A 22,903-nucleotide genomic window follows, 5' to 3' on the forward strand; every position below is an offset into this window, starting at 1 on the left:
TTATCTATACTTCTTTGCTTTTTATTTTTAGTGGTTGCTCTAATGATAAAATATGCATTCTCAACTTTTTGCAATGTACCTAATAATGTACTGCTTCAGATAAAATATATTTCTTGTAAATAGGTCATTCTATTCTCATTTTAAGGAATCTAAGCGTTAGGAATGCTAAGTGTAATGCCTAAGATACCTAGCTGACAGCTACCTAATACCTAAATTTCAAAGGTTAAACCAAACTTATATTTGCAGAATATACCCAGTTTGGTTTTGGTATATATTATTTCCTTTTTTAAATTTCTGTGTTCTGTGTGCTAATATTTTGTTTAAGAGTTTGGCTTCTATATGAGTAAGAGAAATTGGCTTGTAAATTTCCTGTATTATAATGTTCTTGTCAGGTTTTCTTATCAAAGTTACGCTGAACTCGTAAAACGAAGTGAGAATATTTTCCCCTTTTTCTAAACCCTGAAAGGGTCTGTTACAGATTGGCATTACATTTTTCTTAAGCATTAGGTAGAATTTGTTGGTGAAACTTTCTGGCCCTTAACTTCCTTTGTGGAAGGTTTATAATTACATATTCAGGTTTATTTCATGGTTTTATGAGTATTTAAATTTCCTTTTGTTGTGTTGGTTTTTGATAAGTTCTATTTCTACATTTCCTCTAAATTTTTACATTTATTGGCAAAGCATTATTATGGGTTATACATATTTTTTGTTTGCCTTTTCTCTTCTATTTTTTCTTCATCAATTTTGCCAGGGGTTTATTGAAAAAATTCTTTCAAAGGATGATCATTTGGCATTGTTGATCATTTTCATTGTATGCTTTGGTAATTTCTGCTTTTCTGTGTTAAATTTTCTGTTATTTTCGTAAGTTTTTGAGATAGATTCTTTGATAACTGATTAATAGTCCCTCTTCTTTCCTAATATAGATGCTCCTTGACTTACAGTGGGGTTATGTCCCCGTAAACCCATTGTAAGTTGAAAATATTGTAAGTTGAAAACACATTTAATACACCTAACCTACTGAATGTTATGGCTTAGCCTATCCTACCTTAAACATGCTCAGAACACTTACATTAGCATATAGTTGGGCAGAATCATCTAACACAATGCCTGTTTCATACTAAAGTGTTGAATCTCATATAGTTTATTGAGTATTTTGCTAAAAGAGAAAAACAATGATTGTATGGGTACTTGATTTACAGTTCTACTGAATGTGTATTATTTTTACACCATTGTAAATTGAAAAATTGCAAGTTGAGCTATCATAAGTTGGGGACTGTCTGTAATATTCATTTAAGTCCCTAAGGTACAGCTTTAGCCATACTCTACAAATTCAACATGTATTGTTACTCATTATTTAATTCAAATATTTTATAATTTATATTGTGAGTTGTTTGAACTCTGTTCCTTACTGTCCAAACATTTGGAGATTTTCTGCTTATATTTTTGTTATTTCTAGTTTCTTGTATTGTGATCAAAGAACATATTCTGTATGGTTTCTGTCTACTGAAATGTTTTGAGACTTCTGTGGCCTAGCATATGTCAACCTTTTTTTTTTTTTTTTGAGACGGAGTAATTGCCCAAGCTAGAGTGCAATGGCGCAATCTTGGCTCACTGCAACCTCCGCCTCCTGGGTTCAAATGATTCTCCTGCCTCAGCCTTCCGAGTAGCTGGGATTACAGGCACACGCCACCGTGCCCAGCTAATTTTTTATGTTTTTAGTAGAAACGGGATTTCACCATGTTAGCCAGGCTGGTTTCGAACTCCTGAACTCAGGTGATCCGCCTGCCTTGGCCTCCCAAAATGCTGGGATTACAAGTGTGAGCCACTGCACCAGGCCCCATATGTCAACTTTGGTAAATATTTCGTGAGTACTTAAAATGAAACTGCTTTGCAGTAGTGTGCAGTGTTCTAGCAAATATTCATTAGGTGAAGGTTGACAATCATGTTATTAAAGTCTTCTGTATCTTTACTGATTATTTTGTTTGTTCTTGCTGAGTTATTTTAAAATCTACCATTGTGCATGTGGATTTGTCTACTTTTATTTCAATAAATTTTTCTTTATTGATAAATTTAGACTTCTTAAAATTTCCAAGTGAACTAATTTTATTATCAATATTAAGTTAAAGTGTGCCTCTTTAATTTCATAATGCTTTTTTGCCTCAGCATCTTTATCTGATATGAATATAGCTATATCAGTTTTCTTTGATTTTTGTTTACATGGTCTGTCATTTTTATTTTCTAATTAGAATTTTTATCCCTTTTTTTTAAGAAGTTTTTCTTGTAAATGGCAAGGAAATATATTTTATTTGGACAGTCATCTTTTGTTTAGACAGTTTAGTCCATTTCCATATAATGTGCTTTCTAATATATTTGGATTTAAACTTAGTATTTTACTGTTTGCTTTTTATTTATTCCATGTCATGTTTTTCCCACTTTTTTTGTGTCCTTTTGGATAGATTGTTTCCTATTACTTTATTATCCCCTTTTATTAGGTACACATTCTTTTATTCTTCTATTAATGGTTACCCTAGAGATAACAACAGATACCATTGATTTATCATAATCTAACATAAATTAGTACTTAATTTCCTCCCTACAGCATAGTGACCTCAGAATATTATAACTACACTTGTGCTCCTTCTGGCTCATATACATTTGTTGTCATAGCTTTTTTTTTTTTTTTGAGACAGAGTCTTGCTCTATCACCCAGGCTGGAGTGTAGTGGCGTGATCTCGGCTCACTGCAAACTCCACCTCCCAGGTTCACGCCATTCTCCTGCCTCAGCCTCCCGAGTAACTGGGACTACAGGTGCCCGCCACTGTGCCCGGCTAATTTTTTGTATTTTCAGTAGAGACGGGGTTTCACTGTGTTAGCCAGGATGATCTTGATCTCCTGACCTCGTGATCCACCTGCCTTGGCCTCCCAAAGTGCTGGGATTACAGGCTGTCATAGCTTTTAACCTGTTACTTGATTTCAACCAAACTTTTTTATTGTTTCATAATGTCAATCAATATACATATATATTTTGTATGTATTTACCATTTTTGTTGCTCTTAAGTTTTCCCTGTGTCACCCATCTTCTAACTAAAGTCATTTTCCTTGTACCTGAAAACATTCTTTAGTTAGTTTCTTTAGTGTGGCTTTTTTGGTGATGACTTGGCTCACTTTTTGGTTGTCTGAAAATCTTTACCCTTCATTCTTGAATATCATCTGTAGGTATAAAAATATAGGTTGCTTTTATTATCACTTTGAAAATATTCTGTTGTATAGTATCTTCCATTCTTTCTCCTGCAAGGTCAGCTACTTGTCTATTTGTGTTTTTTAGTATATTTTATTTATTTATTTATTTTGAGACAGGGTCTTGCTGTGTGGCCCAGGCTGGAGTGCAGTGGTGCAATCACGGCACACTGCAGCCTCATTCTCCTAGGCTCAAGCAATCCTCCTACTTCAGCTTTCCAGGTAGCTAGTGATACAGGCATGAGCCACCCTGTGCCCAGCTAATTTTTCTAATTTTTGTAGAGATGGGGTTTTGCCATGTTGCCCAGGCTGGTCTCGAATTCCCGGGCTAAAATGATCCACCCGCCTTGGCCTCCCAAAGTGCTGGGATTACATGGGTGAGCCACCGTGGCTAGACCAGTTGTTGCTTTTTTGTAGGTGATCTGTTGTTGTTTCTTCTGGCTGCTTTTAACAAACATTTTGCTGTCTCAGGTTGTTTCAGTGAAGCACCTGCTTGTGGTTTTTTGTTAGTTTTTGGTTTTCATTTTGTTTTGGTTTTGGTTCTGGTTCTTAGAAGAAGATCTTGAATCTGTGGCTTGATTTTTAAAATCAGTTAAGTTTTCAGCTTTTATTTCTTCAGATACTTCTGTATCATTTCTTTTCTTCTATCATTTAGGATTCAGATTATAGGTATCCACACCCTTGTTAAGTATACTTTTTTCTATAATTTTTCTAATTCTCGCATAGTTTTTTGTTTTATATAGTTTTTCTTCTCATTTATTTTTGTAAGGTAATGATCAGTTATTTTCTTCCATATGGATACCTCATATACCTTTCTTCCCAATCTTTAAAACAACCTTGCCAAAATTATTTTTTGCCATTTTTACAGATATTATTCAGAGAGGTTAACTCCCTTGCCCAAGTTCACAGAGCAGCCAAGCAATCAGAGCTAACATTTGAATCAAAGTCGAATCAATTCAGTATTTCTTGCTCTAATTTGTTATATGAGGTTATGGTTCCTTTTTTCTGTCTGTCTGTTTTTCTCACTTGATTTTTGGAGATAAGCTGTTATTCAAAATGTTGTATACCTTAATGAATTAGTCTGTCTTAAAATAACATTTTGCCATTTCACCTATATTTATTAGATAAATAGAAGTATACAAATTTATGGGCCAAATATTATCCCCCTTAAGGAGTTTATTTTCTATATGGAAACAAGAATGTATACAGTTTATTCTAATAGAGGATACGAAAAGATAGTTTCCATGGTTAGAAACAAATAAGAAGGTAGTGTCTCAAGTAATGGAATTAAAAAATAATTCATTGGGTAGGTAGAAGTTATGAAAAGATGGTAATGTGAGGATTTTTGTTTGTTTACAAGGGTGAAAAAGTTTGTTATTACAAATAAAGAAAATCAGTACTAATATTTCATGTTTTATTTTCCCCCAACGAATCTCTTTGTACCTACTTTGTCACTAATTGAATAGTCATGTAAGCAGTGAAATTTTGTACGTCATGATACATTATACACAGTGATTGAAAAAGTCTTTTTTCCCCAGGTTATTTCATTTCTGGCTGCAGTTTTGCATAAAAAGGGAACTCGTGAGGATATTGAAAATAACATGCCAGAGTTTTTACTAAGAAGTATGAAAAAGGAACCCCTTTGTTCTACAGCAAAAAAGGTAAAATCTCTAGACAGTGTGTATCCTACTCATGATGCTGGTATTACAAAAGCATATAGAAATATTTAAATATCACACATTAAAATGTGTTAGTATAAATTTTAAAACCTAAGAATGTAAAGATGTTATTAAAATATTTGTTTTATAGGCCCAATTTTTGAAAGATTACCAATTTTATTCCCAAGTTAAATTTGATTGACTGTCATAATGGCAAAACAAAATTTCAGCTTGGTTTTGCTTTGGGGTTTTAATCTGTTGGTTGGCTGGATTTACGTGATTTACTTAGGTTGATTTGTTAAACTAACAGAATGTATATGTAAAGTTAATTGAAACCTTCATTATATTGTTTTTTATTTATGTGAGAATGAAAAGGCGATAGTTACAGATATTGGTAACAAAAAAGTGCATCATTGACTTATTTCAAGTTGCCTAGCTAATTGCATCCAAAAAATATGAAATAAGTTTTACCAATACAGGAAAGTTGGAATCAGAAAGACTAGGTAGGTCTGTGCTTATTTCTCTCTCTGCCCATATGACTGTGAATGCTATTCATATCCATACTTCAGTTTTCTCCTTCATAAATGTATGTTTATACATATGTTATATGTGATTCTTTACAAAAAAGATTTCTAATAAAGCAATGAAATATAAAAAAAAATTATACTTACATGTCTTTTAAAAAATATTATCCTCAGCCTCCAGGAAACCAGATAAGAATAAAAATGAAGTGATTTTATGAAATCTTTTATTATATTTGGTAATGAACTACTTACCGCAAGTTTTAAAACAGACTCTTTTATACAAGTCTTATATACAAGATTGCTGAGAAGTCCAAGTTTACTCTTGTCTATCATAAAGACCATTTCAATGCAAACTTTTCAGAACTACTGGCTTAAGATATTATAATTGCTATCATTTTAAATTCTCTTAATTTTTCAATGGAATAAATGCATCCTGAGTATCAGATTCAATGTGATCCTGAAGAGAATAATGGTTCTTAATGTATTTTAAGTATTCAGTAGCTCAAGTACTGTTTTTAGCTCTGGATTCAGTGTTCCCTGATTCTGAATGTCACTACAGAGCCTATATATATCTCTTTTATGCCACTGTGACAGCAGATAGAAGAGAGAACAAAAGAGGGAAAAGTAATATTTTAAATATATTAAAATATTTAAAGATATTTAAAATATTATAGAACAAGAACGGGCCAGGCGCAGTGATTCATGCCTGTAATCCCAGTACTTTGGGGGGCCAAGGAAGGAGAATTGCTCAAGCTCAGGAGTTAAAGACCAGCTTCGGCAACATGTCAAACCTCTTCCTTACGAAAAATACAGAAAATTAGTCAAGTGTGGTGGTGTGTGCCAGTAGTCCCAGGTACTTCGGAGGCTGAAGTGGGAGGATCACCTGAGCCTGGGGAGGTTGAGGCTGCAGTGAGCCATGTTTGCACCACTGCACTCCAGCCAGGGCAATAAAGTGAGACCCCTGTCTCAAAAAAGAACAAGAATGAAAGAAAAGAAAGTTAACAAAGATACTCATTTGATAATGTGGTAAAATATGCTTATAATAGTTACCTCAGTTGACTCCAGTTCCTCTCCTTCTTTCTTTCCTTTCTTTCCTTTTTCTTTCTCTTTATATATATATGTATGTGTGTGTGTATGTATGCATATGCGATGTATCATATCTCACACACACACACACATACATATACAGTTGTCCCTTGGTATCCGTGTGGGATTGGTTCCAGGACCTCTCTTGGGTACCAAAATGTGTGGATTCTCAAGTCCTTGATATAAAATAGTGTATTTGCATATAACCTGTTATCCTCCCATATACTTTAAATCATCTGTAGTTTACTTAGTGCAATGTAAAGTCTACATAAATAGCTTTTATATTGTATTGTTTAGGAAATAATGACAAGGTCTGTGTACATGTTTAGTGCAGATGGAATTTTTTAGTATTTCAATTTGTTGAAATCCACTGATATGAAACCCACAGATATGGAGGAACTGTAAATTCCTTGCTACAATGTACGTTGGTATTTACCTTATTCAGTTGATTTCTTAATTTATTTATTTTCAGTCTTTTTGTATTCTAATAAATTACCTTAAAGCTATAAGTGTTCCTTTGGGCCAGGCATGGTTGCTCACATCTGTAATCCCAGCACTTTGGGAGGCTGACGCGGGAGGATCGCCCAGAGTTTGAGACCCGCCTGAGCACCATAAGAAGACCCTGTCTTTACAGAAAATAAAAAAATAAAACAATTAGCCAGGTGTGGTAGTGTGTGTCTATGGTCTCAGCTACTGGGGAGGCTGAGGTGAGAGAATCGCATGAGCCCAGGAGTTCTAGGCTGTAGTGAGCCGTGATCATGCCAGTGCACTCCAGTCTGGGCAACAGAGAAGACCCTGTCTCAAAAAAAAAAAGTTCCTTTCAGTACTCCTTTGTCTGTGTTCTATAGTTTTTAATATGTAGTTTTTTCATTAGTCTTTTCTAAATTATCTGTGGCCCTAATTTTTATTCTCTTTTACCCAAGTACTATTTAAAAGAGAAATTTTAAAATTTCCAAGTGAACAGCTATTGTTGGGGCTCAGAATGATGGGAGGGCTGAACCCTTTTTGACAATTTCTAGTTTTGTTGCATCAGATAAACAGCCTTGATATTTTTTTCTTTGTGATTACATCCATGGATCAGTTTTATGCTTTGATGTTGTGCATTGTGTAGTCTCTGTTGTTTTAAAATGTTGCTTATATTGTGCATTCTTTGTAATTATGGTCACATGGTTTTATAGATTTCTATTTAATCATGTTTGTTAATTGCATTGTTAAAATGTTTAATAGTGTTATTTTCTTTTTGTCTGAGTAGTTGGATCTGGAAAGAAAAATGTTAAATTTTCTTGTTACGACTTTCAGTTTATTTTTCTTTTTGTTCATACCAACTTTTGCTTAACGTCTTCAGTTAATTCTTCAGAGGCCAGGTGTGGTGGTTTGTGCCTGTAGTCCCAGCTACTCAGGAGTCTGAGGTAGGAGGATCACTTGAGCTCAGGAGGTTGAGGCTGCAGTGGCCATGATTGTGCCACTGCACTCCAGCTTGGGTGACAGAGTGGGACTCTGTCTCAGAAAAAAAAAAAAATTCTTCAGTAAATTTTATGTGTTTGTATATTGCTCTCACACTTGATTATCCATAGGCTTATCTGCCTATGGAATTTTAAGTTCAAAATTTTCTTTTATAATGACAAAACATCTTCTGTCACTCCATATTGCAGATGAGAGTTCAATGTCAACCCGACTTTTTTCCTTGGAAAGGATTTTTTTTTTAATTGTTTGGAAGTATTAAGGACTTTTTTAATTGATAAAATTCAGAAATTTCCATGAGCCCTAACACTCACCATAGAATTCTTCCAAATAAGTTTTGCTTTAGAAAATACATATACAGTGCTTTATGCAGGGAAAGTTGCATACTGATGCTAGAATCAGTTTCTTTGATGACTGATGTAACTTTTCCTTCTTAAAATTACTTGGCCATTATTTTTCTTGACTCAGTCTTTCCAACTACCTTAGCTGTTTTGTTGAGGTTTGTTTTGCTTGTCGTTGTTTTTAGGTTCCTTCTAGGAAAAGTAAATTTTTTAGTGGGGGAGGGCAGGGGGAGTTTTCGCTTTCAGAGGTGTAGGGCAGATTGCTCAGTTCTTCAGGTGTGCCAGTTCTCATCTGCTCCTGCACTGTTCTGACCTGCTGGTACTGCCCTTCCAGGCATTCTGCCACTCTTACGGATTTATTATGTTTGTTCTTTTGTTTCATTGGCATCAACACAAACGTGTTGAGTTAGTCATTTGAACTGGAACTTAGAGTTTTTAATGGCATCACCAGTGACATTCTACTGTATTTCCCAGAAGTAAACACAAACAAAAATTATAACTTGGAAAGTTTCAAAAGATAAATTTGTATTGGTTCATTTAAAACAATGTATGTTTTAAAAAGACAGTTTATGAAATGGAGAAGAAATCAGTTATTTTGTATTTATTATGCTAATGCCAGAATTACAATTGAATTCTGAAAAATTAATGTTGAAGCTTGTTGAAGAAAGCCCTTTAATGAACTGAGTGTTACAAATTAAGGAGTGGTGGGTCTAAGGTATGTGTGTGTGGTACGATACATCTCATATACATTTAAAAACTTTTCGGTGTGAATAAATCATCTAAGAATGCATGAATGTTTTGTGCCAAGAATAAATTCTTAAAGGAAAAGACACAAGCTCTACATTTTAAACATTGATTTTTGGAATTGTTCTCTAGATGTAGGCTAAGTTTTGATTGAAATTCAATTTTTATGAATCATAATAAATTTATTATAAAATATTACTATCTTGCGTGATGAAGCTTTAGAGATTCTAAGTAAAATTCATAATTAATGCAAAAGAGGAGGATTTTTGTAGCAATCACAATACCAGCATCGGAAGCAATTTCAATGACAATTTAACAAAAATATTTTATAATTATTTTATTTACTATACACTATTTTTTTAGTTCTTCATATGTACCAAGAGGATTATGTTGCACATGATGCTACCGTGAGCATCCTTATGCACAACTTTTGCAATAATAACTGTAGGATAAATTCTTAGTACTGGAATTGGATAGCAGGTAGAGCTGGATTCAAGGGATTACTTTTTGATAACTGGAGTTAAATTACCCCATATCCCCATGAGTGGTGTATAGGAATGTCTGTTTCCACCTTTTCATTTGCGCTAGGTATTAGCAAACATAAATTTATGACTACCTGAGAGATTTAAAATTTTTGTCTTGCTTTGATTTACATTTCTTAATGAGTGAAGCTGTAGCATTTCAGATGTTTAAAAGCTATTTTTAAATCTAATTCTAGTTTTTAATCATAGTCCTTGATTAATAGTCCTTAATGATATATCCTGGAATCTCATTTTTTGTTCATTATATATTTTGAAAATATTTCTTCCTCATGTAGAGTTGGCTTTGAATTATTTATTGATTTTTTTAAAATGTTTATGTAGTTACATGTATTGGTCTGTATAGTTTCTGGGTTTTATGTTTGCCTAGAAAAGGCTTTTGTACTCTAAATTTATGAATACATTCACTCATGGTTCTTTTATAATATGTGTGATTTTATTTTATACCTTTATATCTTTGTTTCAGCTAGAATTTATTTTGCTGTAGGTGTCTAGTAATCCAATTTTATTTTCCTCAGTTGTTTAGCCAGTTATCTTAATGTCATTTGTTGAATAAGCCCGCTTTTCCACAGTGATTTGAAGGGCCACTTTGGTGTAAAATTAAACTCATTTCTGTTTCTAGACGTATTATTCTGCCCTAATTATTTGTTCATTTCTCTTCCAGTGCTAAACAGTTTTAGTTATTTTAGCTTTATAATGTAATTTATTATTTGGTAGTTACTCCTCAAGTTTTCTCAACTTATGAAAAATAAATTTTCTCAAATTTCTCCTCAAAACCTATTGATATATTAGTTGATATTGTGTTGAATTTATAGTTAACTTTGCTTATCATTTCCATTCTTATATTTCTTATTTACTTCTTTTTAATTGCAAGAGTTGATATTTATTGATCTGGTTTGTAACTTTCTGTTTTGCTAGACTATCAAGTTTTGGCATAATGCCAAACTTTAGTACTTCATATAGTACTTAGAAAATAGAAGGTGTTCAATTGATGAATGAATTAATAATTGAAACCATGCATGTCAGTGCTAAGTTAGGACTAATAATGTATGTTCAGAGGACAGTGACAGTAGAGTTGAAACAAAGGTTCCACATGGGAAGAAGTGTGATATCAAAATGAAAAATTATACCTTTACAGAAAAATTACAGAACGTAAAATTGGAATCTTTGCTAGAAAACTCAAAAAGTACTAAAAAAAAGTTTTTGTATTTATCTCTACAATCTTAACTCTCTTAAAAATACCCAACATAGGTAATTATTTAATGCCAAAACTTGATATTCTATCAAAAATTAGGCTGTTTTTATACAAAGGACTTGGAAAAGCCCCTGACTACAGTGGATTCTAAACTGAAATTTCTATATATGAAATAACTGCAGCATACTGAAGGAAAAAATGATCAGCTGTACACACAGTAGGGTGTAAATTAATTAGGTATTTTTGAGAGAGTTAAGGTTGTGGCGATAAATACAAGACTTTTTTTAGACCTTTGAGTTTTCTAGCAAAGATTTCAATTTTATGTTCTGTAATTTTTATGTAAAGGTATAATTTATTTTTCATTTTGATATCATACTTCTTTCCATGTGGAACCTTTGTTTCAACTCTACTGTAATCTGTCACTGTCCTCTGAACATATTATTATTCCTAACTTAGCATTGACATGTATAGTTTCATGTATTCATTCATCAATTGAACACCTTCTATTTTCTAGGTACTATATGAAGTACTGAAGTTAAGGTAAATAAAGTTACACATCTCAAGGACATAGACTTTTTGATTGAAGGTGCTAACAGGATATGTCATGGTAGTTAAGAGTTGTAGAATTAGGCAGACCTGGGTTCAAATACTTACTTTGCTACTTAATAGCAGTATGACCTTGAGTGTGTTACTTAATATCTCTGTACCTCAGTTTCCTCATCTGTATTTCTGGGTAAAGTCCCTGAATTAATTTCTGTAAACTACTTCTAAAGGCCTTGGCACACAGTAAGTGCTCAATAATTGTTATGTTATTATTAATACTATTACTACTTCTGCCACAAAAATTATCACACATTAATCTTTGAGTATCTCATCACAGTCCACACTACATCGTTCTATGCTGTGGTTCCTGAGGAATCAGATTTGATAGAAAACTCCTTAATAATTGAGCAAGATTTGTTGAAAGATATAAATAATTCAGTATTCTCTAGTTGCACTATTTAACCTAGCTTCTGTTAATTTTAATAATGTGTAAGCAAATGAATTTTAATTTTATTTGTGTTAATTTTATATTCAATTTTATAAAATTGTATTTTAGCTTCAGAATAAGAATTATCACCCTTCCCCCACGTCTACAGCAATACCACTCTGAACACACCACATCTCGTCTGATCTTGGAAGCTAAGCAGGGTCAGACCTGGTTAGTACTTGGATTAGAGGAATAGCTCCCAGAGTTGCTTTGTGTGTAGTGACTTAGCAGTTGGACACTGCTTTCCATTTTATTATTTTGGCATCATTTGCTTAAAAAAGACTTATTAAATGAAATATTATTTATTGGATTGTAGGAAATGCTAAGTTCTTATGTACTTTCCCTGGACTCTGCATAATAGCATAACTCAGTTCTCTGACATCTTTCACTACCAAAATGAATTTTTGAACCATTATTTCACCTTTCATAATTTTTAAGACCAATGTTTGTAAGAAATATCAAGAAATATGTTGCCACCTTAATTTTTAAACATCTTCTGGAATCTTAGGGCTGATGCCGGGACTCTTTAGATTCATTGACACCTTTGATGAATGGCCTCTCAAGTGGAAAACTACTAAGAGTGCTCAGATGCAATTTGCACCTAGCATTGTCATCTCATAATATACAGAAAAATCAAAGGGAGACACTGTAATTGGACTTAGTACTTGGAGGCCTACTTTCATATTTGAAAGTCAAAAATGGAAATCGTAGGATTAACCTTCGCCCAAAGGATGGACATACTTGAGATGAATCAAGTATAAGAAGGACTTACATATGCTTGATGATGGCTTGGGAAAAAGGAACTGTCACATTCAGCATGTTGATTTTCTTTCTTTTTCTTCTTTCTCTTTCCAAAACACAGTCACAAATTTGACTTTTTAGAGTTGACAAATGGCCTAGATTAAATGTTTCACAGAAAACAGAGCAGAATTTAGAGCAGTATTGTATTATTTCTTGGTTAAGCTGAATTTTTTCAGTATGTTTAATTGGTTTATCTCTATCAAGTAGATCAAGTATAAAACTTTAGAAAATAATCGTACTGGTAACCCTATTAAACTTAACAGGATAGGAATAGTGGTAACAGGGAGAAATAAAAACATTAAAAAGTTAAAATGATTGATGACAGCAGGATTCTGGGTTAGTACAGGAAAGGTTTTCCTGTACTACATGAATGTAGTACATGAATGTGAGGAATAACCAGAGAGATACGTTGGTAATCCTCAGAGGGACTGATTTGGTAGGCATTATTAGGGCACAAGTCCGATTTACCTGAGTTTCAAGAGAAAACAGGAGAGTTAAGCATTGATAACTCTTGAGGATCTTTGCTATAGGGAGAGTAGAGTAATGAGGTAATAGAGACAGATGTTGGGTTAAGGAAAAGAGATTTTTTAAAATTTTTGTTTTTCGGATTTTTTAACCCTGGGAAATATTCTAACATGCTTGTCCATAGGTGATGTGGTTCATTAAAATGGAAAAGTTAATCAGGTAGAGGAGATTGGGGGCAGTTTCTGCAGCATTGACTTTAGGTTGGCAAGAAGGAGTGGGAGCCACTGTATGAGGGGTTATTTTTGGAGAAGAACATGAGCAGTGTACCCATGGCCACAGGTGGGAGGGCAAAATATATGGAAATGAATATAGATAGGTTATTGGTACGATACTGAGAGAAGTTCATCCAGGAAGTTTTCTTCTGATTGCTTCAGTTTTGCAGTGAATTTTCCAGTTCTTTAACTGAGAGTATCTGAGAGAGGGGGAGAGGAAATGGACTAGGAAAATGCAAAAGGAAAGAGAGCTCCAGGAGACCATATATTTCAAGAACACGTGGCCTGCTTGTGTATGTACATTACCCACTTGGCCTTTGAAGCTATTACTGGGATCCAGATTTTATTCTTTTCTCTCTTTTGGAAAGTTACTTCTCTCTCATTTCTCAATGCCTTTTTGGTAGGGGGAAATAAAAAACGTGTTTCTTTGAGCAAGGTTAAGTGCCTGTCTTGTCCTGATAAAAAGCTAATTAAACAGCAAAGTATTTTTTGAGAATCTTCAATGTCCAGATATAGCTAATCACTCAGTTGTATTTATTGTTACTAACTAGATGTCAAAATTAAGGAAGAGGACTATTGATATTGATATTGTGGATTTCACTTTGGGATTTTCAGTTTTTAAAAAACAGCAAAATTTTTTTATTCTTGTTTTAGATGTTCTTAATAGTTGCTCCTCTTTCTGTCCTCTACAACTGGAAAGATGAATTGGACACCTGGGGATATTTCAGAGTCACTGTTTTACATGGAAACAGAAAAGATAATGAATTAATTCGTGTAAAGCAGAGGAAATGTGAAATTGCTCTAACAACTTATGAAACACTGCGCTTATGCCTGGATGAACTTAACAGGTAATGGGAATAATAAGAATGGTTGTATTAATAGTCTGTTTACATCCCTTTATATTAAGTTGTTTTTTTTTTTTTTTTTTTGAGACAGAGTCTTGCTTTTGTGTTTTTAGTAGAGACGGAGTTTCGCCACGTTGCCCAGGCTGGTCTCGAACTCCTGAGCTCAGGCAATCCACCCACCTCAGCCTCCCAAAGTGCTAGGATTACAGGTGTGAGCCACCATGCCCAGCCTATATTGTGATTTTTTAAAAAGGAATAATGATTATTCCTTTGCTTGATTTAATTTCATTTTAGAATTATTGAAATATTTAGTTCATAATAACTTATGAACTATAATAACTTATGAGAAGGAAAAACCTGCATCAGGTTTTCTAGAATTTCTTATTCTATTTCTTACATTGAATACAGGATACTTGTTCAAACATTGATTGTTAAAGAATGCTAAGACTTGTTGTAAATCTCAGGTACAGCCTTTTATGCAGACACTGCCTCTGAGCTAGGTCAGTAATTTTCATGAATTATTTCAATTATGGGAGTCTGTTGTGAATATAGAGGGGCAAAAACTACACACACACACACACACACACACACACACACACACACACACACACAGAACCACTGTAGCATGGAGTGTGAGAGAGAAGTGACCAAGAGATCTCACACACACACACACACACACACACACACACACACACACACACACACACACACACACACACACACACAGAACCACTGTAGCATAGAGTGTGAGAGAGAAGTGACCAAGAGATAACACCAGTGAGATAAGCAGGGAAAAGATTATAGAGAGTATTGGAAGGTACTTTGAGGATTTTGGTCTTTATCCTGAGAGCAATAGAGTGCCCCCTACAGTGTTGTCAGCAGATTACCGATAGGATAAAAATGATCAGATTTGCACTTTGTAAATACCTTAGCTGCTGTGTGTGCAGATAGAGGAGAGCCAAGCTGAATGGAGAAAGACCAATTAAGAGGCTTATTATGTGCTGAATTGTGTCGCTTCTCCTCAACCCCCCTTACACAATTTAAATGTTCAGGTCTCAACCCCAGCACCTCAGAATGTAACTGTGTTTAGAGACAGGTCTCTTTGATTAAGTTTTAAAGAGGTGACTAAAACCGAGGCTGATTGGGTGGGGCCTGGATCCAGTATCACTGGTATCCTTATAGGAAGAGAAAGAGACACCAAGGACACACACACACCACAGAGGAAGGGACTTGTGAAGACACAGCAAGAAGGCAGTCATCTGCAAGCCAAGGGGAGAGGCCTCAGGAGAAACCAAATTTGCTGACACCTTGCTCTTGAAATTCGAGCTTCCAGGATTGTGAGGAAATAAACTTTGGTTGTTTTAAGCCATCCAGTGTGTGGTATTTTATTTTGGTAGCCCAAGCAAACCAACACAAGGCTTTTATAGTAGTGTGGTCATGGGACCATGGTAGTGAGGTCTGAACTCTTCATAGTTGTTCCAGCAGTAGGCTGGGCCTTGGTAAAATCATTAGTTTCCATCTGCTTGTAGCCTAGATTTCTCTCTACAGGGATACAATTTATACCTTTTAGGTGAAGATTAAAGCGTGGCGTTAGAAACAGTTATCTAGTAAGTCTTTAAAATGTTTAGACATTATAGTTATACTCAATCTGAACTACTGCTAATGAAGGAGTTAATGATATTCCCCCAAAGTCAACCGAAGTTTAGAAAATTAGGTAATTTTTTTAAGGTGATACTTTCACATCAGCATTAAAATGATTTAGCATAGGATAAAAATGATGAACAATTGATAGTTGTCTCAAATTTTATAAGCACACAAAAAAGAGAGTAAAAAAATCACTAATTAGCTATGTGGCTTTGGGTAAATTGGCCCATCTGGAAAATGACGGAGGATGAATTAAATCAGTCTTTGTGAAGACTAGTCCCTCAAGCCCAGCTGGAGAGTTGTATTAAAATCAACTTTAATGAGAGTTAATTTGTATAGAATAATTATGCCATTTCAGGAATACAATTTGATGAATCTTGATCAGGGATTGGTAAACTTTTTCTGTGAAGGGCCAGATAGTAAATATTTTAGGCTTTTGGGCCACATAAGTCTCGGTTGCATATTCTTCTTTTTTATTTTTATGACGCTTTAAAATGTAAAAACTACTCTTAGCTTGCTGACCATACAGAAGTGGCCACGGGCTGGATTTGGCCATGGGCAGTAGTATACTGACTCCTAGTTTTGACAAATGAGTGCAATCACTATCCCAAACAAGGTAAAAACTATTTTTATCATCCCAGGACTTTTCTCTTACCTCCTTACAGTGGCTTTTCCTCAACCCTCACCTTGGGCAACTACTGATTTTAATTTCTGCCACTTATAGGTGAGTTTAAGCTATTACGGAGCATGTCAATGGTATTATACAGGAAGCACCCTTTTGTGTGTGTCGCATCTTTTGTTCAGCATGTTTTTTGAGATTCATTCACGTTGAGTGTATCAGTGATTGTTCTTTCTTAATGTTGCATTGTATTCCATTTCATCAATGTGCACATTTTGTTACCCATCCATTTGAGGATGGATTTTTGGGTTTTTCCAGTTTGGGATTATCATAGATAAAACTTCAAGGGATATTTGTATGTAGTAAGCCTTTTTTGGACATATGTTTTCGTTTCTCTTGGAGTAGAATTTCTGTATTATATGGTTAACTGTAGGTTTAGCTTTAGAAGAAACTGCCAAACCATTTTCCACAGTGGTTTTACTCCAGCTAGCAATGTGTGAGAGTTCAGTTGCTTCATATTCTCAGCAACATTTGGTATTGTCAGTCTTTTTGTTTTAGCTATTTTAGTAGGTGTGTAGTAGTATCTTGTAGTGTAATTTGCATTTTTTTGATCCATGTGCACTTGGAAAACAATGTTTATTCTACAGTTATTGGGTGTAGTGTTTATAAATATCAGTAAGACTAGATTGGTTAAGATGTTGCTCAGGTGTTTTCTATCTTTGCTGATTTCCTTTTCAGTTGGCTTACAGTATCTGAGAGGAGAGTTGAAATCTTCAGTTGTAATTGTAGATATGTTTATTTCTCCTTTCACTTCTGTCAGCGTTTAATTTAGTATTTTGAAGCTCTTTATGAGGTGCACATGCATTTGTGATTGTTATTTTTTCCTGATGAATTGATCCTTTTATCTTGAAAAAATATACCTATTTATTTCTAATAATATCTCTTATCTTGATGTTTTATCTGATATGAGCATAGCCATATTGTGGTGTATTTCAGTAGTTTGTTCCTTTTTATTGCCGATGGTACTATTATATAGCTATCCCATATTTTGTCCATTCACCAGTTGATGGACATTTGAATTGTTTCCAGTTTTTGACTGTATGAATAATGCTGCTGTCTTATGCTTAACTGCATGTGAATAGCTTTTCATGTTTTTATTGCAGTATATCTGTTCTTAATATTTGGAGTGAGTCTCCAAATACTGCTTTTTCATCCATTCGGGTAATCTTTGCCTCTTATTTGGGTATTTAGACCATTCACTTTGAATATAATTATTGGTAAAATTGGATATAGAGCTACCATTTTTGTCAGGTCTGGGATTTAATTTTATAAATCAAACTTATAAGCTAATAAATTAGCCTGTTACTATTTCATGGATCCTGACAGAAGACTAATCTGAGGCATAGAGAGGTTAAATAATTTTTCTAGGCCTTCACAACTAAGTCAGTGGCAGACATGAGGACTGAACCTTGACCATCTAACGCCAGACCTCAGGTTTGGTTTTGTTTTGTTTTTGAGACAGAGTCTTGCTCTGTTGCCCAGGCTGGAGTGCAGTGGTGCTATCACAGCTCACTGTACCCTCAGTCTCCCACCTCAGCCTTCCAAGTAACTAGGACTACAGGCATGCGCCACCATGCCTGGAAAATGTTTTTATTTTTTGTAGAGACAGAGTCTGCCTGTGTTGCCCAGGCTGATCTCAAACTTTTGGACTCAAGTGATGCTCCCACCTCAGCCTCCCAAAGTGCTGGGATTACAGGTGGGAGTCACCATGCCTGGCCAGACCTTAGGTTTTTAACCAGTATACTGTACCACCCCAAAATATGTTTTGCAATTAGATAAATGTAATAAATTCTTCTATCATAGCATCAGTCATTTTAATTATTTCTTACCTGTCTGTCCCCTTAGACTGTAAGCTCTTTGGTGTAGGAGATTTTTATCTTTAATTTCTGTATCTCAGTACTTTTAGCACATAAGAGTTGCCACATAAATGTTTTTTAGGTGACTGTTTTTTCTGATTGTTATAAATATTGTTATAAATATTAAACAAGAATTCTGAAGTAGAATTATGTGACTATAAATCATATTTATAAGGTTAGAGGAATGTTTATGATTTTATATTTATTTAGTTAGTTGTATTTATTTGTTCAAATGCCTTTATTTTGTTTGTGTTTGGCAAATATTTAAAATAATTAATATTTTACCTGAGCAAATATTAAGTTGTTTTTGTGAGGATAGTGCTCTGTGCGTTTATCACAGATACTCTGCGGAGGGGATGAACGTGCTATGTAACGTGAGTGAGCCATAGTTTTTTTCTTACCGCTGTTATATTTTTTACTTCATTTCAGTTTTTATCAAAGTTAAGTATGTGTATGATTTAAAGAGCCAAACATGATAAAAGGCTTTTAGTGAAAAACTGCAGTTCACTGTCCCCCAATTACCTTTATCTCAACTCTTACTGATCTTCATAGTCTTTACTTCCTTATTGCTAAAGAACATGTTTATGCTGCAACTTTTCAATTTTCCTTTAGTTTTCAGCATCATCTATTGATTTCTTCTTAAGGAAAATTAGGATTTTTGCCCTTCTCTTGCCCACTTTAGGATGACCTGGCCCAGCTACTTGGTGCAGTGGGAGGATTCTTAAACAGACTATTGAGCATTTACATGACTCCAATTTCCAGAGGCATCTGGAGCCACCAATTCTTAACTTTTCAAGAATGTGTAAATAGTACAAATTAGACTGCTTCTTGGCTTTTTCCACTATTGGCATAGGACACTGTAGTCTCTGCTTTTGTCAGCCATCTTGTCCATGTTCTTTTCAGCTTCTAGAATTTTTGCTATTTTTCTCCTGTCTTTGTTCTTGAGGCTTCTAGCTTTCTTCAGCTTTATATTAAGAAAATGATGAAATGTATAGAAAAGTTAAAATAACAGTACATGAGCATCTAGATTCCAACAGTTGTGTGTGTGTGTGTATGTATGTATATATATTCAAATGTTGGCAAAATATAAGTTAATGTATGTAAATATGTGTGTCTATGTCTATGTCTTTGTGTATGGTGATGGTAATGTGTCATTTCAGCAAGTTGCATAAAACGTGACATTCTTATCCCTAAGTATTTTAGCATGGATTTCCTAAAACTAGTGATACTTCTTGTCATACCACATTATCATTGTCACACACAAGAATATTAATAGCAATTAAAATTTCCTCAGTTATTCTCAAAACATCTTTAATATCTAATGTTTATAAAGCAGGATTCAATAAAGGTTCAGGTGATGAATTTGGTTAAGTCTGTTTATTCTTCTAATCTACATAATTTTTCCGACTTGTATTTTTTAATTATATGACTTTTTGAGAGGACCAGGCCAGTTCGTTGTTTTAGGATATCTCACATATTAGATTTGTCTGATTACTTTCTCAAGATATATTCATCTGTCATCTGTATTTTAGTAAAGTGGTTTTGGCCCAAAGGCTTAAATAGATTCAGATTAAACATTTTTGGCAAGAATGCTTCATAAATGATGCTGTGGACTTCATATTGCATCACTTCAGGAAGTACCTAATATCAGGTTTTTGACTGTCAGTGATACCAAGTTTGTCCCACAGGTTAAGAAGGTTACCATCATCAGATCTCTCCATTGTAAAGATATGTTTCTCCCTTTATAATGATCAAATAATCTGTGGAGTGATACTTCGCCACCATTTAAATATTCTGGTATCCCTCAATCCTTTTACTTAGTAGTATTACCACATACAAATTGTTCTTGTCTGAATCAGTTACTTTATTAGGTTTGACAAAATATTTTTCTGATTTTATTATTTCTTTTCTACACATTAATTACCGGTATTCTCCTGTAAAGGAAAGCTTTCTCCATTAATTAGGAATTAACCACAATTTTGACTTTAAAAAAGCAAGGTGAATGCTTGATTCTTTTGCTTTAATGACCAATTTTTGGAGTAAGAAGTTAGCATAATGGTCATCTACAGTGGTGGCAAAGTTTCTTACCCCCTTCGCTTGCTGGCTTGCTTGCTTGCTTTCTTTCTCTCTTTCTTTCTTTGTCTGAATATTGCTATGGACTTGAGGATTATTGAAGTATATTTGACATAAAATGTACCCTTGTAAGTTAAAATGATTTTTTGTAAATTTTAAAAGTTGTGCTATTACCACAGTCTAGTTGTAGAACATTTCCATCATCTCAGAAAGTTATTTGTCTATAGTCAGTCCCTTCTCCCATCTCCAGTCCCTGGCAACTACTGATCTGCTTTCTCTTTCTATAGATTTGCCTTAATTGGGTGTTTCATATAAATGGAGCCATTCAATATAAAGTCTTTGGTGTCTGGCTTCTTTCACTTAACATAATGTTTTTGAAGTTCATCCATATTGTGGCACATTTCAGTAGTTTGTTCCTTTTTATTGCTGAATGATACTATTATACAGCTATCCTGTATTTTTTCCATTCACCAGCTGATGGACGTTTCATTGTTTCCAGTTTATGGCTATACAGATTTGCTGCTGTGAACATTCACATACAAGTCTTTGCACCTAAGTTTTCATTTTTCTTGGATAGATACCTAGGAATGGAATTGTGAGGTCTTATGCTAAGTATATGTTTAACTTTTTAAGAAACTGCCAACTGTTTTAGAACAGTCACTGTGCTTTTCCAAAAGCAGCGTATGAAGATTCTAGTTTCTCCACATCCTTACCAACACTTGATATTGTTAATCATTTTTATCATAGCCATTCTAGTGGGTGTGTTGTGGTATTTCATGTTTTAATTTGCAGTTCTCTAATAACTAATGATGCTGAGAATTTTTTAATGTGCTTATTTGACATCTATATCTTCAAATAGACATTTGGTGTCTATTAGAATCTTTTGCTCATGTTTTAATTGGGTTGTTTTAAATTTTGTTGAGTTATAATAATTTTTTTTTTTTGAGACGGAGTCTTGCTGTATCACCAGGCTAGAGTGCAGTGGCGCAATCTGGGCTCACTGCAAGCTCTGACTCCCTGGTTCAAGTGATTTTCCTGCCTCAGCCTCCTGAGTAGCTGGGACTACAGGCACACGCTACCATGCCCAGCTAATTTTTGTATTTTTAGTAGAGACGAGATTTCACCATGTTGGCCAGGATGGTCTTGATCTTCTGACCTCGTGATCCACCAGCCTCAGCCTCCCAAAATGCTGGGATTGCAAGCATGAGCCACTGTGCCTGACTGAGTTGTAATAATTCTTTATATATTCTGTATACAAGTCCTGTATCAGATTATGATTTGCAAATATTTTTGCCTAGTCTGTAGCATGTCTTTTTATTTTCTTAATGATGTCATTGGAAGAGCAAAAGTTTTTAAATTTGATGAAGTCCAACTTACCATGCTATTTTTAATTGACTATAAGTTTTGTGTCATATCTAAGAAATATGTGCCTAATCCAGTGTCACAATTTTTTTTTCCCATTTTTTAAAAGTTTGAGTTCATATTTAGGTCTGTGATCTGTTTTTAGTTAATTTTCACGTGTGGTGTGAAGTGTCTAAATTCATTTTTTTCATAGAACTCCTGGATTTTTCTTTATATTCAGTATTTTCAGTTGTAGTCAATATTCATAACAATGCTCAAATATTCCAATTAGGCTGGTGTCTCTATTCTTTGGACATATTCGCATTTGTCTTTAGATACATTTGTGCTTTTCGGCTGTTCAGTGTTTCCCACAACATATGCCTGAAATCAGCTGTTTCTCCATTTTTCCGTGAGGCAAAATGGTCTCTTTCAGTGAAGAGACCACTATGGGTGCTCACTGCTACTGGGGTAACAATCAACTCTAAACTTTCTTATGGACAGAGCTATGGAATATAGCTTTTAAAAATCATGAGTTTATATTGATATTTTTCATTCAGAAAAATATTGCAATAAAACATTGCAAGTTTTATTTCTTTTATATTTGTTTTTCTGGTTTGTTACTTTAAAAAATTCCTTTATTGTCATTTCAGTGATGTTTAAATGAAATTTTTTTTTTACCATCATTAAAGAATGTCTGTACCCTTTCTTTTCTACGCATTTTATTTTTGTCGACTGTCCAAGGCTGTGACCATTTAACTAAGTGGGTAAGAATCCAATGCAGTCATCAAAGAGTAAAAAGGAAAAAATAATTCCAAAACTTTGATAGAGAAAGCTACTGTCTAAAATTGTAAGGACTAAGAAAGGAAGTTTTCTCAACCTCACCCTTCTTTTTTCTTACTTTATAGTTTGCAGTGGTCAGCTGTCATTGTAGATGAAGCTCATAGAATCAAGAATCCAAAAGCTAGAGTAACAGAAGTTATGAAAGCTTTGAAATGTAATGTCCGCATTGGCCTCACTGGAACCATCCTTCAGAACAACATGAAGGAACTGTGGTGTGTTATGGACTGGTGAGGGAAAACACTTTTTAAAAATTGTTTAATAGTTCTTCAGCT

At 34.3% G+C, this 22,903-nt stretch overlaps 1 protein-coding gene across 9 annotated transcripts in view; it reads left to right on the plus strand.

Annotated features, from left to right (window-relative positions):
• ERCC6L2 (ERCC excision repair 6 like 2) overlaps positions 1 to 22,903 on the plus strand; it is a 158,054-nt gene that overhangs the window by 39,914 nt on the left and 95,237 nt on the right. For 6 of the 9 annotated variants that reach the window (XM_054502479.2, XM_054502485.2, XM_054502480.2 and 3 more), the window contains 3 exons: positions 4,776 to 4,898; positions 14,008 to 14,201; positions 22,697 to 22,858. In XM_054502479.2, coding sequence (XP_054358454.1) covers positions 4,776 to 4,898; positions 14,008 to 14,201; positions 22,697 to 22,858 — 479 coding nt within the window. The remainder of the gene's footprint in view (positions 1 to 4,775; positions 4,899 to 14,007; positions 14,202 to 22,696; positions 22,859 to 22,903) is intronic. The other 3 variants (XM_054502482.2, XM_054502486.2, XM_063649710.1) reach the window with 2 other exon arrangements.

The sequence above is a fragment of the Pongo pygmaeus genome, chromosome 13, assembly GCF_028885625.2.
Source record: "Pongo pygmaeus isolate AG05252 chromosome 13, NHGRI_mPonPyg2-v2.0_pri, whole genome shotgun sequence".
Taxonomy (NCBI): domain Eukaryota; kingdom Metazoa; phylum Chordata; class Mammalia; order Primates; family Hominidae; genus Pongo; species Pongo pygmaeus.